Source organism: Necator americanus, chromosome I (assembly GCF_031761385.1).
Source record: "Necator americanus strain Aroian chromosome I, whole genome shotgun sequence".
NCBI classification, from domain to species: Eukaryota; Metazoa; Nematoda; class Chromadorea; order Rhabditida; family Ancylostomatidae; genus Necator; species Necator americanus.
Genome location: NC_087371.1, coordinates 13,468,729 through 13,485,711, shown reverse-complemented (window position 1 = coordinate 13,485,711; position 16,983 = coordinate 13,468,729). Strand labels below are relative to the sequence as shown.

The 16,983-nt window shown below is 38.7% G+C and overlaps 1 protein-coding gene across 4 annotated transcripts in view; it reads left to right on the top strand.

Annotated features, from left to right (window-relative positions):
- Positions 1-16,983, top strand: part of RB195_005410 (uncharacterized protein) — a gene marked incomplete at both ends in the record, with an annotated part of 29,241 nt that overhangs the window by 3,822 nt on the left and 8,436 nt on the right. Inside the window, 15 exons of one of the 4 annotated variants that reach the window (XM_064177890.1) lie at positions 31-92; positions 2,920-3,010; positions 3,348-3,481; positions 4,264-4,266; positions 4,321-4,442; positions 4,516-4,544; positions 5,247-5,291; positions 6,528-6,623; positions 6,681-6,773; positions 6,829-6,924; positions 9,520-9,643; positions 9,743-9,843; positions 12,177-12,314; positions 13,722-13,794; positions 16,747-16,853. In XM_064177890.1, the coding sequence (XP_064034988.1) occupies positions 31-92; positions 2,920-3,010; positions 3,348-3,481; positions 4,264-4,266; positions 4,321-4,442; positions 4,516-4,544; positions 5,247-5,291; positions 6,528-6,623; positions 6,681-6,773; positions 6,829-6,924; positions 9,520-9,643; positions 9,743-9,843; positions 12,177-12,314; positions 13,722-13,794; positions 16,747-16,853 (1,314 nt within the window). Of the gene's footprint in view, positions 1-30; positions 93-2,919; positions 3,011-3,347; positions 3,482-4,263; positions 4,267-4,320; positions 4,493-4,515; positions 4,545-5,246; positions 5,292-6,527; positions 6,624-6,680; positions 6,774-6,828; positions 6,925-9,519; positions 9,644-9,742; positions 9,844-12,176; positions 12,315-13,721; positions 13,795-16,746; positions 16,854-16,983 lie in introns of those variants that run through there. The other 3 variants (XM_064177889.1, XM_064177887.1, XM_064177888.1) reach the window with 3 other exon arrangements.

The window sequence follows — 16,983 nt, the reverse complement described above, 5'->3', positions numbered from 1 at the left end:
TTTTTTAGTGTTCTACCTTTTCTTTTTCAGATAGAGCTCGGTGCGCCCGAATCCGAAATTTCCCTAAATGACCTTTGCGTTGATTTAAGATGGTGCGTTCTTCGTCTTTGATCCTTTTGACTCAATTTCACAAAATACTTGAAATGAACCATAAAACACCAAAACAATGACATGAAACTCATGTCGTTGTTATTAGAGGAAAAATCCTTCAACATTACACTCTGCAAGTTTTACAAATTTACAAGTAAACTCTGCGCTTTTCTGAATTATGTGGGGTACAAATATTAAATTTTGTGCAGTGCGCTAAAAATTGTTTTCACACAAATTACATACAACATTATTTCTACAGATAATGAAAACTGAAGTCAAAGAAAAAGTTTGCTGGAAAAGTAAAGAGATGTGATTTTGCGTATAAGCTGTCTATGGGCACTAATTAACGCATTTATGTTTTATTAGAGGGAAGATCGTATACAAATTATGGAGAATCTTTCTTCAGAATGAAAGGTTCTTGAGATCGAACAGTCCTAGTCTCTCGACAGATTCACTATATCGATTATTTACCATAAAATCCACCCGAGCTCGTTTTGTGGAAGCTCAAAAAAGCAAAAGTGAGCTGTAATCTAAGAATTTCCGACCAATCTAACTGTAGTGGAAAGCTTTTGGTGCCTTACACAATTATTTGCTCTATATTGCTTGTCATAAGGCCTTTGTCCAGTTTTTAATTAGTTGTACACAAGTTTGTTATTAACTAATTTCACTGGCTAACGTCTCGGCTTATCGTCTTCTTCAGAACCTGAAATAGACGATTCAATTCACAATCGAAGCGAACAAATCTCTCTATAACTAAACAGATAAACTCCAAGCCTACTTTTCCAACCACTTACATAACGGCTGTACTGAATGCTCACCTTGGACTGTAGAAGCCCAGCAATGATGGCTGACTGATCGAGCGAACGATTCGAATGTTTCATTCGGATCAGAAGAGCCATCTCAGATACCGCGTGAGTTTCCGCGTTATCGATAGACAAGAGACATTTGCCTTTGCGGTTTATTGTAGGGTTTTTGGCTTGGATCCAAAACGCCTTCAGCGATTTTCGAGCCAACGTTTTAGATTTGTGCGCTAAAGTTTGGACCTTGGTTTCAAAATTGGCTTCGTCGTGTTTTTGTGTTCTATGGACGCTTAAAGGTGTCTATTCGCTCAACCTAATCCTTCCATTCTCATGCTCTTTCATGCGAGCATATAGCTTTCGCTCCGTTTCATCAACATATTCGTCGCCACAGCTCGCGCAAGAAATCAGGTAGACTATACTTGACCTCAAGCAGTCTCTTGGTCTACCTGTCGACGAATAATACAGTTCGGTGTTGATCTGACGGAGCCAATTTTGAAATTGGAGCCCAAATCCTAGGCTGTCCGCAGGTCCAGAGCCGCGTGAGGGCGCGGTTTGGCGGGTCTGTGGTTCTGGTGGTTATTGAGCGCACTGTTGTTAATAGTCAATAACCATCAAAAGCGCAGAGCCGCCGAGCGCGCGACTCTGAACTCTGCTGGCAGTGTTAGCGTACGAATCTAAAACGTTAGCTTAAAAATCGCTGAAGGGATTCATGGATCTGGATTTTGGATCCATGCCAAAAACCCTAAAACGAACCACAAGGGTGAATGCCTGTCGATAAAGCGAAAATTTGTGCTATATTTCGAATGGCCCTTCTGATCCGAATAAGACATTCAAACCATTCGCTCTTGTGATCGATAAGTCAGTGGTCTCTGCTAGGTTTTTCCGATCCAAGGTGAGCATTCAGTGTAGTCGCAAGTTTTTGGTTAAACAATTAGGCATAGAGTTTATCTGTTTAGTTGTAGATGGGTTTGATCGCTTAGATTGCGAATCGTTCATTTCAAGTTCTGAAGAAGACGATAAGCCGAGAAACCAATGAAATTAATAAATAATAGCAGCCTCGTGTACAGCTCATTAAAAATCAATTGGGCATCCTACTCTGCCGAAGTTCATTGAAAGTCGATCATTTCAACGTTAATACTAATTGTGTGTCTTGTCCTTCAGAAATCACAAGGCTGTCGTTGTCTCCTTGTCATTTATACTCGGCAATGCCTTTTTTGTCCCTTTCGGGCACGTTCGTATATTTTTGGTTTTCTCTGCAGCTCATTCTATGGAGGTCTTTAAAAACAAGCATCCAAAACAAAGCAAATATGTCAAAATGACAAGACTTGTAGAAGCGGTGCAACTCTTACAACAGGGCGGAGCTGAGCGAGGGCCCTACCGCATCAATTCGAGTGCAACTGTTTACACAACCGCACAATAACTCATATCTTTTTGGCACGATTATATTTCACGTTTTAACCACATTTATTGATGCTCTCATATGTGCTGATGCTTTCTTTCAAAAGTAGATTTACACGCTGATTATCACTGCCGTCAGCGCTGTGAGTCATCATAGTTTCAAACCTCACGATCTGTTACATTAGATGAAGGACTTTCTGTTACTTCTTTCTGCATCAATTTGTTACGTTGGCGCACACTCGTAATTGATATCGGCATTGGCAGAGAAAAGCGTTTTATCTTGCTCAGCACATCAGTTCGGTAGTGGACAGAAGTGTCGATAATCGCGATCAGCCCATGAAGCATTCCTTTTGTGTTGTATGAAGTTTGAAATTTTAAGGACAAAAGTTTTTCACCTCCACCAACTATTTAGTGGAATTGATTATCAGTATAAGTGCGATATGAAGCTGTTGTCTCCGCTATTGTTCAACTTTTTTATTCGGAGTTGGCGCGAAACTTTCGCCTGGAATTTTTTAAGTTAAACGAGTAAAGTTATGGGATATTGCTAAGAATGTTGTACTAGTAAATTTCCGTTCATCATCCAAGAAGACGTGTGGCGATGAGAGACAATGGACTTACAACCTGTTTTCAGTCAACGTTTTGGGCTCATTCAAACACCTCAGCAGCTCATGTTTAGTTGGCATGCTATTGTTGATGCTCTTCAACAACAAAACGATGCTAAGGTAGTGAGATCAAAGTTGTTCGTTCGTTTTAGAGTCTTTGAAGATGCTCCTACTGAAAACGTTACGGAAGCAAGTGTTGGCAGTTTTGAAATTGAAAATTGAAATTGAAGATACTTTTGAATTTTTGTCAAATTTATCTTCGCTATTTTTTCTTCAAAACTAAAGCGTTTAAATTCAGTTCATATTTCGTTTTGGCTTTTCCACGGTCGAAGTTGTCGATTTAAGTATCACATCTATCGTTCTCCTTTGTTTTGAATGCGAAACGTTGATTAACTCTCTCATTATTTATATTCTCCATGTTGATATCTTTTAATGTTGTTTACTATATGCAACATAGGAATCTTTTTCTGAAAACGGAACGGATTCCGATGTAAACGTCAACGAAGATCGTCCACTGACGACGGACAAAAAAGCGAAACGAAGAACAGTGGACAGAGAGGAGGATTCGACAGAAGATCGAGTTGCAAAAAGGTGAGATATTGAGTTTGGGTGTATTGATTGCAGTATATGTATTGAGCAAGGCCGTGTACGTGGTAAAATTATCAGTGTTTCCGGTGTTTTCAGAAAACCATGTACAAATCAGTGATTGTGTCTAGGTCAAGGTATAGTCTTTGTTGTGTATTTCTCACAGTTTCTGTTGAGAGCATGTTTATCTTATGGTTAGAATGACCATTGTAATGTGTTTCCGAGCTTAAATATCTTGAAGAGATATATTAATGGCACTGCTCTTTTTTGTTGGCGAATATGAATCTAATTCAATCAATGCTTACTAAAGTCTCAGTTCGGCTAAAGTTCGAGTTCCAAAATTTTGAACTTGAATTTTTTTTGAAAGAAAACGCCCGGAGGTTTTTCACCACTTTTTTACGTTGAGAGAGTAAAGACTAGGTTGTTCCATAAGTTTCTTCCCTGATTCTATGACATTTCTATTTTTTTATTCAGCAACAGAAGTGTTCCAATCATTAATAGTTGTATTCAGCAGAATAGCCGATAGTCTTCATCCTCCAATATTGATTGTTGTTTCTTTTGGCCTATTACTCAGGTTGCTGTGAACCGAAATGTTGACGACTTGTTGAAGGAATCAGTTTTTTCATAAGCAGAGCTTCATAGCTAGCTTTTGTTTTTGGAGAATATTTCGACAGACAAGCTGCCATTTAGTGGATTAGTGTGACTTTTGTGTGCACTTTCACCTGAGCATGCGTGGAAAACTCAGTAACTGTAAATGTATCTTATCTACGTATTGGCGATGTTTTAAGGCGGTGTGCGCGGAAAGATGGGCATGAGTCTCGCATATGAAGTGATGTGTCGTTCAGACGTGAAATGGTTGCACGTATGGTAGCGCGTAGTCGTGAAGCAGAGGCTGTTCGTCGAAGTTACGTTGGCAGTTTGGCCAACCAACTGGGTGTTAATCCGACGACTGTGTTCGCTGCCGGTGGTGCGTTGATTTTTGCCGTTGTCGTTGGCTACTATACTTATAAACGATGATCTATTTACTTTGTGTGTCATAGAGAGACCTATTATGAAACCGAAAGCCCCTGTAAGTCACTTTTGATTATTGACATGAAGACTGTTGACGATGGTTGACCGACGGTTCCCCATCTCCACACTTAACGGTCACCATATCCGTTCGTTATTTTTTCTTTCACGTTGAGCCCTACAATGTCACCGCCATTCTTTCAGTTACTGGCAGCACCGTTTTTGTTTTGTTTCTTTTTTCGCTTACCATTCCTTTCCTTTCTAACAGTCTAGGTTATGGAATATTAGTCATGCCCGATTGTGAACATTTATATTTGCTCAAATAGTCCTCGTTATATCTATCTCGGTAATGTCATCAAAAACACGGTGACCCAAACATAATGGCCTTATGCTCTTCGATTCGTGATCACTCATCAAAAATGTCTCCTGACCGTAATTATCTAAGTATTATGTAGTAGTTGTTGGAACGACCATGCGATATATGATCATCTTAATAAATATTTGTTATGCACAAGATTGATCTTCGTTGTTCGTTTCGCGAATTGCTATTTTCAAGGTTTATCTTTTGTGTGATGTCATAGAAAGATGGGAGTACTTGATTGCTTTGCGCTTACAAGTGGTTTATGAGCTGAACTTTTTTCTTATTCGTTGCGAAGTCCTGCGGCAGTTTACCGTGATTTTTCTCTCAGTAATATTCCATGTAGTTGTAATTTTTTTTCTTTCCTTAATATGTGGATGTACGATATTTGCACAGTTGTTTCAGGTCAATGTCCAGCTTGAATTCTTGACTCAGCTTCGTTTAGATAAGGTCCTGTTGATTTGTACTCTCAAAGACCAATTCTCATGTATTAATAGAATATTCACTGCATTCAAATAATATAGGATAACTGATACAACGTCTCGCCGTTGACGCAACAGTTACTAGCAATCCTTGAAGTATAAGATCTTTCGATTCTTTTAGTATCGATTGCTCTAGTGTGAAAAAGGGTAGTCGGAAGTTCGAAGCGGTTAGCTACATAAATTTATGACTCAAGCGACTTTGGAAATTACCATATGCAAGAAGCAGTTGTCCGGCGAAAATTCGGAGTCTAGAATTTAACGCTGTCGTTTAGACACAATAGCAGTTCTCATTCTTTCTGCTCTTGTCTTTTACTACTTCCTTTTAAAATTCTCTACAACCTATTCTATTTCTTCTGTTCCTTTTTCGGCATGATCACCTTCAATTTTCAATTTGTCTACAGAATCTATTATTAGTCCTTTGGTGCTAAAGAAACGTGTTTTCTTTTCTAGCTATAAGTACTGACATTTTGATTCCCTTTCATTTCATCTGTGTTCTTCAATTAATGTTTCTCCATTCGCTCATCCGATGTACTTTTTGGATACAACATTGCCATAGAAACAGCTTGCACTCTCTTTGCGTGCACTTGGCTTACTTCAAAGTGAATTATTTACGTAATCTGTGCTTCCACATCACATTCTTCTCAATTTTAAGAAATCTGCATGTTTTTCTTCGCTGAGAAAATTGCCATCGCTCCTTCTCTATTTGGACTACTTTAAAAAAAATCCTTTTTCTGAAAGGTCAAATTGGGATGTTTGTGGAGAGGGGTGCGGAGCTTCTCATCAAAATTGTTCATTTCCAGCAGTGTCGAGGTAGTAGTTTTGCGGCAAAGAATCCAAAGATGATTTTTTTTATTATGTACTGTACACGGAGTTAATTGATTTTATTAGCTAACGTTTCGGCCAATAGCCTTTTTCAGAGCCTGAAGTGGCCCATTCAATTCTCAATCTGATTGTTAGAATTATCCGTAGAAACGTCGATTTAACTTAAATTATTAATAGCGTTTAGCTTTTAATTCTCTGCAGCTACGTGTTAGATAAATGTATACGAAAAGATTTGGTAGCTATAATTGGATCGCGACGATTTGAAGTCTAATACAGCTCCGTAAGTAACTGCGCTCCAAGCGGCATGATGGAGCCAGATGTTGCGATTTATTTGAGGTTGTCATCTCCAATCAGCTACACATTGATAAAGCTATGTTTTTAGATGTTTGGTTCTAGCTCCTCGTTTGGAGCTAAACCATCGTTATTTGGCAGTACTACTACCACTACCGCATCAAATCCAAATTCTGAGGATATCGCAGTTAGTTTGATAATGACATTTGATTCGATGTTTCTGTACATATTACAAGATTTCCAGGTAGAAGGCTCTCCAGATGATACAGTTCAAGTGTTGCGGTTCAGCCCAAATGTTAACGAGAAGCCATTGTTAGCAGCGGGCAGTTGGGACGGTGTATGGAAGTTTTCTTGGTCTGTGCCCGAATTCAGAGCCACTCAGACAATTTCAGGTCGTTCGTGTGTGGATGGTGAATGATAATGGTCAATGTGAAGGTAAAGCACAACAGAATATTCCTGCACCTATACTTGACCTATCGTGGACAGACGTGAGTATTTCCCAAAAAATCTGCCAATTCCCTTGATGGAGCGTATTTCTACAGCATTGTTTTGTCATTGTTGTTGGTGTATATCGCTAGCCTCTTTTCTCCGCTTGATATTTTCTCATATTCCTGTAGTGCAACACAAAAATAGCAACTTCCACTATTTGAGGATTTTCCCAACAGTATATTTGATGAAATAGCGCATTTGGTTGTCGCTTATTCTTATACATCCATTCAAAATGCAAAAAGGAAGATTTCAGTTAAAATTTCTGTTGAAAGTAGTTACTGATCAATGTTACAATGAGAAGAACTTTTTTTTAAATTAAGGTTTCCCAAAACATCACTAAACTCATACGCGTACATTTCTATGTCAACCGGATCTACATGTCAACATGTGAACTGTGAAATAATCAGTACTGCTTGGGGATATTTGCTCTGCTGAGTCTAATATATTTACAAATTTCTAACAAAATGTGTCATGGCCCAAAAATAACCTCCTATAGACCTATAGTCTCCTGATATTTAGATTCTATTTATGTGGCGTTTATTTTACTTCTTTTTTGTGTATTTATCTTTATTTTATGTATTTATCTTGTTATATTCCTATTTTCAGGCTTTATTCAGTTTTGGGACTTCTTTCAAATCTAAAAATAAGCCATTCTGCTAACACTGTTTAGAAAAGAAAATGTAGCATGCGTAAAATTCGACTGAACATTATGCTAATCTAGTTTGCATAACTAGACGATTTTTTGTTGATTTAGGAGCAGGGTCAAGCCTGATGATGGGACATGACCCTCACGAATACGACCACTTCTCTTCTCTCCCCTCCTTTCCTACCTCCCTCTTTTTTTCTTCTTCTCTATCTCCTCATCCTCCAACGTTCTTGCAGCTGTTCTCGGTTGCTGCCAATTCAAGACATTCAAATGTGAAATTTGGTGGCTGACAGAAGTGAAAAAACACCAAGTAGTAGAACAGGCAAATTTACTGAAATGTTGTCGAAATATTGGTATTGAAATATTTTCATTTTTATTCTATTCTATTTTTGTTCCAAATTATATGAAATATCTTTAAATGCTGATTAAAACACTTGATACGAGAAAAGAGGAGACTAAGGTGCATAAGTCGAATTAGAGAAGAACGACGAAGAAAAACCGAAAAAAGTTAACATTTTGTTCCTACATTATGACAATAGGACGACGCAGGTTCGACACCCCGCTGATCCAAGTTTTTGCTGGAGAGTTAGAAATCTGAAACCACTTCTAAAAAATGAAAGATTCAATTTTGTGTAGTTTACAGCATTTTAAAAGTAGATCTAATAGATTTAGTGACCAAAAAAACTCAGATTTTGTGCACATTGTTAAGTCCAGGAGATCGCGAATAGCTTCGTCATAAGAGGACCAAAAGAGGAATTTCAGGTAGTTTTTCAGAGAAGAAGGTTTGCCCCCAAAAAATCATATCGCTGTTTTTACCAACCTCCTAGCTTTTTTGGGATTTACATGGGATAAAATTTTAAATTTTCACACTTTTTTTGGGTTTGTCCCATTTAAAGTTTTAGAGAACCAGACGGTCCAGAGAGGAGAAATCTTGCACGTAGGGGTTTCCTTAGTCCGCCCATCCGGATTTATGTGTGATTTTTTGAAACGCCGTCCCATTTTCTGGATTGGAAAAACTTGTCAAAATCCCAGTTTTCGCTCGCGCGGGAAAATGTGTGATCATGAATAAAATCCGATAATTCAAAGTAACTTAGCGCATGTTTTAGTCGTGTAGCCGAAGATTTTTTCTATCAGATGCTAAATCACTCGATTTCTCGCCGTTTTTCCAAATTTTTGATGATTTTGATCCAATCCTTGGAATGAAAAAAGCAGTTTTTCTTATCTTTGTTCCATCAAAATTACAGAAATATTAGGAGATGGGAAAAACAGCGATATGACTGTTTTTGGGGGCAACCTGAAACCTACTTAAAATTTCTTTTGGTCCTCTTATGACAACATTACTCACGATCTCCCAGATCTAACAATGCGCACAGAATCTGAGCTTTTTTGGTAATTAACTTTTAATCAATCCTCTTGTGAACTGCTGAAAACTACATGGAAATAAACTCTTTTAGAAGTGGTTTCAATTTTGTAACTCTTTTGCAAAAATTTGCCTAAGTGGGACATCAAACCTGGGTGGACCCATTGTTACATTGTCAACACGTTGTACGTTTTCAAAACAAAATGTTGAGGCTTCCATACTCTCTCACGCCGGAATCTAAATATAATATTTTATAATTTATCTAATACTTTAATATTATTTATTGTAGCATCTTATAATGTATGTAATTATCTAGTACCACGTAATATTTTGTCCTGGTTATCATGTTGTCCTTCATTCAGTGCTGTGCACCGTGCCACCCCCTTCCTTGCAACCCGCTCCTTTTACGACCCCCGATGAGAAAATCCCATCACACGCTTGACCCTGTTTCGGAGATTTGTGGATACCATTTTATTTTTTTTTAGTAATAACGTTTTGCACATCATGCTTTTCCTGAACCGAAGATCTATATTTTTGCAGATTCATCTTTTTCTTTGGTACGACACTAGGTATCTTGGTGTATTTCAGGATGGAACTAAAATTTTCATAGCAGCAGGTGACAAAGAAGTACGGTTATGGGATTTGGCGTCGAACCAAGTTGCAGTTGTTGGTACTCATGACGGACCTGTGAAGACGTGCCACTGGATAAAAGGTAACGATACCCAAAAATTGTTCCTTTAAGAGAATTTACCAACCTTTTTACTTTGATCTACATTAATTGTTTACCTTTGCAAATCTCATTAATTTTTAGGAAATAACTATTCATGCTTGATGACGGGATCGTGGGACAAAACGCTACGGTTTTGGGATATGCGACAGTTGCCGACACAGTCCTCATTAGCTAATATTACGGTTCGTTTGAGAATAAATTCTAGCATCGTCTCATGACTACACACGGTTAATTAGTAGCTGTTTATTTGTATTACCAGCCTGAACGTCCGGCTAAAGCCGGACTTCAGGCTATTTTGGTGTTCGCTCCGCTCGTTTTCACCGACCAATAAGAAATAGCAGTAGCAACATTTTTTGGGAAATTTGAATTGCTTTTTTATCAAAGCTTTACCCATTTTTTTACCCGAAAACTTACGTATAGATGAATGATTTTATGGTTTTTCCTTGAACTCTCAGTTCTATATTTGGAGAGCAATCCAGCTTGATTTCACGTCTATGCTTCCTTCAAACCTCCACAATTTGAAACATTATTCGAAGTATGAGTCTGCTCCGTTCTCAGCTATTAACAAGAATGATGTGCTATCATGGAATGACGTGAATATCACTATTGTAGTGATAAAAAATAACGTTCTACGTCGGATCGCGTAAACTGTTGGTTACTATGTATTGCATTTAGGCAGTCGTTTGCACGTGTGTTACCTCTTTTGGAAAAAGGATGAAAAAAGCGTTAGGGAGACATGCTGGGAAATAGATATGCGAAGGAACCATGGAAACACATTCTACTGCGTTGGGGCTCCCGCGCACTCCGACGCAATGGAACCCGTCCCTCCCCCTCTACCTTTCTGGCAGTGGCGCACCATTTCAACCCCGTGGGACCCGCCCCACCCCATTTTACAGCTATCTGGCTCCGGGGCACGAATTCGACGTCGTAGTACACGTCTCACCCAATTTTACCGCGTTGAGGTTCCAGCGCACCAAACCGACGCCATAGTATTTGTCTCCCTCTGTGGAATTTCTTGACTGAGACACACGCATACACAGACGCAAACACGTGGCAGAATAAGCCCGTTGTTGTACAGCATGATAGTTTGCAGTTTTGAGAGTATACATTCACATAAAAGTTTATTTATTCTCACTAACATATGAGAGAAACTAACTTGCCTTATGCCTTAGCCAACATACATGTCCAAAGAACTTTGGACAATGGTGAAAAGGTAGAGCGCTCACATATTAGGTGCATGGCAATGGTTCGGCACCCCACCGGTTCAGAGTTTTACATCATTATGAAGTATTTTCGTGACACACACACACACACACACACACACACACACACACACACACACACACACACACACACACACACACACACACACACACACACACACACACACACACACACACACACACACACACACACACACACACACACACACACACGCACGCACGCACGCACGCACAGACTAAGCGCGTTATTATATAGCATGATACGACAAATTTAGTGACAGATGTGACTGCATGGTTTTTGAAAATTGGGAGAAAAATAGAGGTGCCGCACTTGAATTCCAAATCTCCTTTTTGCAAGTGCTCTTATGCTGAGAAAAATCTGTAGCTGGCGTGATCAAATACATCAATTCCAAGATGCATGGACGAGTTTACAACAGAACTATTCACTTCATGATCAGTTTTGTGGGACTTTTAGGTAGTAATTGAAAACTCGTCCAAATGCACAATGATCCTTTCCATGTGGACGACTACGTCGCGATTGCAGCCTTCAAACTTTCTTTTTGTGGGAAAAAATCGCATTGAGGTCTGAGCGGTTTTTCCTATTCTGCCACGGTATTACTTTCGGGTCGAGATGACCTGATGCGTGAGCGAATGTGCTGGAAGCGACGGAACTAGCAGTTGACTCCGAGGTAGGAGCAAAGCTGGATTCACTCGGACTCCACGGATGAGTGACACCAGGAAGGGTCCCATTTCGATTCTAACTGCCACGATCCACGGCGCTGCTTCGATCGCAGTAACTACATATAGTTTCGTCCCAATCATATAATAATTGTAATCACAGTACCAAAGCAGCCTAGATGAGAGGGAGACTTACCTAACCTCTCTACATTCAGCAGATTGTCAGTAAAAATAAAAGGATAAAGTGTCTGGCGTCAATGAGTCCACTTGGGATGCGCCCCCACGTTCACTTCAATTCAGAATCGTTTGAAGTTTACGAACGTGTATCTGGCCTATATAATGACTCGCGGTGGCTCGCCAATGTGTCAAGTCAGTGCTTTTATCCTCCCAGACAAGTCTGGCACCAATTTATCGACCCCGGTGGGATGAAAGGCTTGGTGAGCTCTAGGGCGGATTCGAACCTCCGATCGACCGTGCAGGAAGCGGAACCTCTAACCGCTACACTACACCCACCCCGGAGATTATCAATAGATTGATAAAATCACTATAAACTGTTCAAAGTTGCTTTTATGGGTTTATGAGCAGACATTATTTGCTCACGAAATACTTTTTAGTTACCTGAACGGGTCTATTGTGCGGACGTATTGTATCCTATGGCAGCGGTAGGCCTCGCTAACCGTCATATCAAGGTGTACAATCTCGAAAACGGACCGCAGGAGGTGAAAAATATCGAAAGTCAGCTGAAGTTTCAAGTAAGTGGATGGTTTCCAAGTAAATAAATAAATATTGGGTGGCTCGCTGATGCTGGATCTGAACGAAGAGAACGTTGTACCTTTGGCCAAGCCTATATCGTCGAAGTGGAGGAATTGTGACAGATTTCTGTCAATGTCTGGAAGAGAATACTTGGAGGCGTAGAACGTAACATAACATTATGGTTTAAAGACCTATTCTAGCGCAACCATCATGTTTATCCAACAAAATGTTTGGAGGATTATGGCCATTAGCTTGACTTGTTATCCTTAGGTGCAACAAGGATTTTGGGAGGAAAAAAGCTTTACATTTCCTTTTCGAGATATATGTTCTGTATACAAAGTCGCAAGCAGATCATTTTATCGAAGACGCGCGAAAATTGCAATTTAATCAAGTATAAATCTAGCCAACGTTACCAGTGGATCCGTTTTAATTTGGGAAAAAACTTGAAATTTGGTCTTATAAGATAGGTATTTTCTGCTTTAGTACTGTTCACGTAAGAACGGTGGGAAGCCAATAGAGATACAGATTTTTTCTGCCATGATTCAAAAGAATTTTCTGGACGGCGAAACCGGAGATGCAGTGTTTGCAACTGCTAATATACACTTCAAACGTTTCGTGCTTCTGTTTATTATATTAACTTTGCTGTTTGCCACCTTAAACTAATTCGCTTTGGAAAGCGAAAGAAAATAGAAAATAGAAGACGGGCTAAATAAAGAGTAATAAATAGCATTAAATAGGGAATGAATAAGGAAAACAAACTAGTGAATAGATGGCTTAGTTGTTATGATTTTTTTTAAAGAGTCTCTTGCTGAACATAACAATCATTTAATACATTAAGAACATCTATATTTTTAATGGGAGTTTTCACAGCATCAGGGAACAACGAGTATGTTGGGAAACGTTCACGGCTTCTGGCTCACTTCCAGGAAAGAAATGATAACCAATGAAATCAATAAGACTAAGGCGATATATGGGCATTATAGCCCTGCCTTTTTGCCTGTTTAATCCCATGCTGACTGCCTGGAAAATTTGTCCAAATCGGCTGAGACGCTCAGATTTTATAGTCGTAGTTTTTCTTGAGAAAGTGGTCACACACACGCGAAAATCTTTTGTTGTTCAGTTTCAAGATCATTCACTTACTTTGTATTTTTTTCTGTTGGAATTGTTTTTGTTTTTTTTTCGCACAAAATAGACTGACCGCGTGTTATGTATACTGTCGCTTCTCGAAAGGCAATATCAGCTCTTCTTTCTCAAAAGTGAATATTGTGATGGGTAATTAAATTTTCGGAGCGTGCCTTGCATGATGAGGTTGCATTGATCTTCTCTGTCGTGGAAACATTTCATATTTGTGGCAGCGAAAGTAAAACTGAAGGTGATCGCCGAAATCTTCTATTATACGTTTTCAGCACAGATGTGTGTCGATATTCAAAGACAAAACGAATTCGATGCCATGCGGCTTTGCTGTGGGATCTATAGAAGGTGAGTACGTCCCTATCCTTCGTTCTTTCCCCACTACTTCGTCATCGTTTCTGGAACGGCCCTGTGATCTAAGAATAACTTCCTCAAAGTCGAACTCCGGATGATTCCGCGGGGGTTTTGTGTTTTTAGCGATTGTTTACTTGAATGTCTTAGATTGAATGACGATTCTCCGAGGCTATGGAAGGGCAGATGTTTTAGGTGCTCTTTGCTCTCTAGAATTGTAGCGCCTTTTCAAAAGGAGGAGATTGTTCATTTTGTGTGAAGAGCTGGAGAAATCCCAAAAAGGGTACATGTGTGACTGGTTTTTCCGTATAACGAATGAATAGCGGTGTTTACTTCTTGGTGGATCTGGCTTCTGCCTTTTCTAGGATAGGGCTTCGGGTTTAGTTTGCTTTACCAGTTTCCATAATTTCTATAGACGACGTTCTTTTCATAAAGTGTAATCGTACGGAAGAGAAGTAGATAATTATACTAGATAATTATATTATAATTATATCCATACGTCTTTTGACATTTCTCCATTTCATTAAATGAAGCTTTGAAGAGAAGAAAAAAATTAAATCAATGTTTGAATGTAAATGGAAGTAGGAACAAGCGAGAAAGTTCGGCACCACGACGTTTGAATAGCCGAATATCCGAGAAAATCAGTTATACAAACATTTTGCTTGAATCGACACTCGAATAGTTTGTTGGAAGCCTGGTGTCACCTGCTAGTGTAGAAATGCAGATATACTAAGTTTCGAGTAGAGTCGAATATTTTAGTTTTGGTTTTAGTTAGATATTTACCGCTACTTGCTGATGTTTACTGCTGCTTATGATCGTACAACTGATTGAGAATTAAGTGAAGCGGGCTCAGGAACAAATAGCAAACTTAGTGATAAAGTCTAAATTTTCACTTTTGAAAATTTTAGATGGTTTGTGCTTGTGTGAAAAATTTGAGGTCAGAAACATATACACCGTATTTTAGACCAGATATGTACATCTGTTTGTTCATGTCGTTTGTTTACCCTCTTAAAATATTTTGCACCTGTCTCCAAGTTGAATTTGAGGTGATCAAAAATATAATTAATTAGGTATTACATTTCTTGAACTCTTTTCATAGTTTTAGGAATACCGAAAAAGCTACGCATAAAATTCTTCGGCTTTCAGTTACTAAAATTCCATAAATTCACCAAATTTGTCTATGTCTAGAATGGATGTTCAATGTTTAATTGGAATATTGGAAATATTATAATTTTATTTGTGGTGGAAGGTTGTTGCCTTGCAACTTCTCTTTCTTAGTTTTCGAATTTTTTCTGTTAATCCCTCGGAAGTCATACTTTAAGGCGCTTCTACATTTTCCGGCGCCACTTCTCCGATCCTCATATTCTCTGCGGCATACTCATGTATCAGCGACTCATCTCACGTGCTGAAATGACATTCTCGGCAAAATGATAGCTGTCGTCGCAAAGAAGTGGGAAGCTCACGTTCACTGGAACACTGGGAACTTGAATTATGCCGACCAAACTTTTCTTGATTGATGACAGTCTTAATCCAGGTGGAAAACGGAAGATCAAACGTAGGAGCGTAGACCAGCGAACGGGTTGTTGGCAACAGCTCCCTTGGGTATCTGCGGACTCCAACTTCGATAAACGTTTGCCCGATACTGAATCTTAGTCGGATTGCTTAGTAAGAAGAAAAAGAATAAGTGAGTAAAGTATAATAAGTGAGTATAGGTAGGGTCAGGTATAACATAATAATAAGTAAACGAATAAACAGATGTTTTTTCGAAGGCGTGCATTTTCCTCTTTAATGAGAATCGAGGGATGGCGTGTAATACGAGAGTTAGAGGTTGTATGCGTGAAGCCTTCCGATTCTACCTCTGTGATTAAATAAAAGTCGTATGACTTTTGAAATAAAAGAAAATGGTATACTATTCTTCAAAATAAATTTCATCTCCTTCAAAGTGCTTCCCTTCGACTGCAATACACTTATAACGCTTAACGCTTCCAATTTTCGGAACATCATCAGACTATATAAGCACTCAATTCGCATGTATATGTTATATATATATATATATATATATATTTATATATATGTAGTGTTAGTCTTTGTGTACACAAAAGGATATACGAAAGCACACCACGAAATTGATGATGTTGGGATCTCCTATGGACAATAGTGTTTGGGGTGTCCACGAAAAATCCCAACTTCGTCAATTTCGTGGTATGCTGCTTTAAAGCCACTCTAAGCTCCAGTACCAGAGGTTCAAGGCGGGTAAATTAGGGGACGGAACCAAGTCTAATACTAATGAACTAGATGTTGACTAAAGCCGATGAATTCATCTCATTTGTTGGATTGAAGTATGGAAGATCATACTTCAATCCAACAAATGAGAATATTGGTGTAGATAAACAGCATCATTCCTAGCGTAAAATAAAATTTTCGAAAATTGATGACGCAGCGATCAGGGACAACATTGAGTCATCTTTTTCTTCTTTATTTCATCAGTTTTCAAGATTTTTTGTTACTGTTATCAGCATTATTATTATTGGATCATTATTGGAAAAATGCCAAACTATAAGAAATGGTCTTTTCCAAAAGAAAATATGGACTAGGAGCTGTGCACATTCTCTACAACACACTTTTTCCGACTAATTTATTGTATGTACGGATGTAATACTATATGGCTCCGAAACTAATTCTATCAACTTATTTTTGGGTTATGGGAAATACCAGTTTTCTTCAATGTATTAACATTTACTTCACTGCTTCACTGAAGTTACGTTAGTTAGTTATCACTGTTTACGTTTAGTTGGTCTAAATGCGACGGTTAGAATTCTGTTTATTAGGTGTGAAAACAGTTTCGAGGCTCAATTTAATTTAAAAAAAATATTTCGTTCAGATAGTTTTCGACTGAGCACCCAGCAAATTGTTTGTAGAAGAATCAGAAGAAGAGAGATTTTTTTTCAGGTCGAGTTGCTATCCATTATGTAGAAACCACAAATCCGAAGGATAATTTCACATTTAAGTGTCATCGATCAGCAGAAGTAGTTAATGGATATCAGGAGATTTTTGGGGTAGGTTTTTCCTCTTTTTGTTCGTTTTTTTGTCTTGTTATAGATTTCATCTCAACTTTTATGCGTTTACTCATTCCACCCATGACCTCAAAAGTGATGCTCTCCGTGAACTTCTCATGCGACATACAGA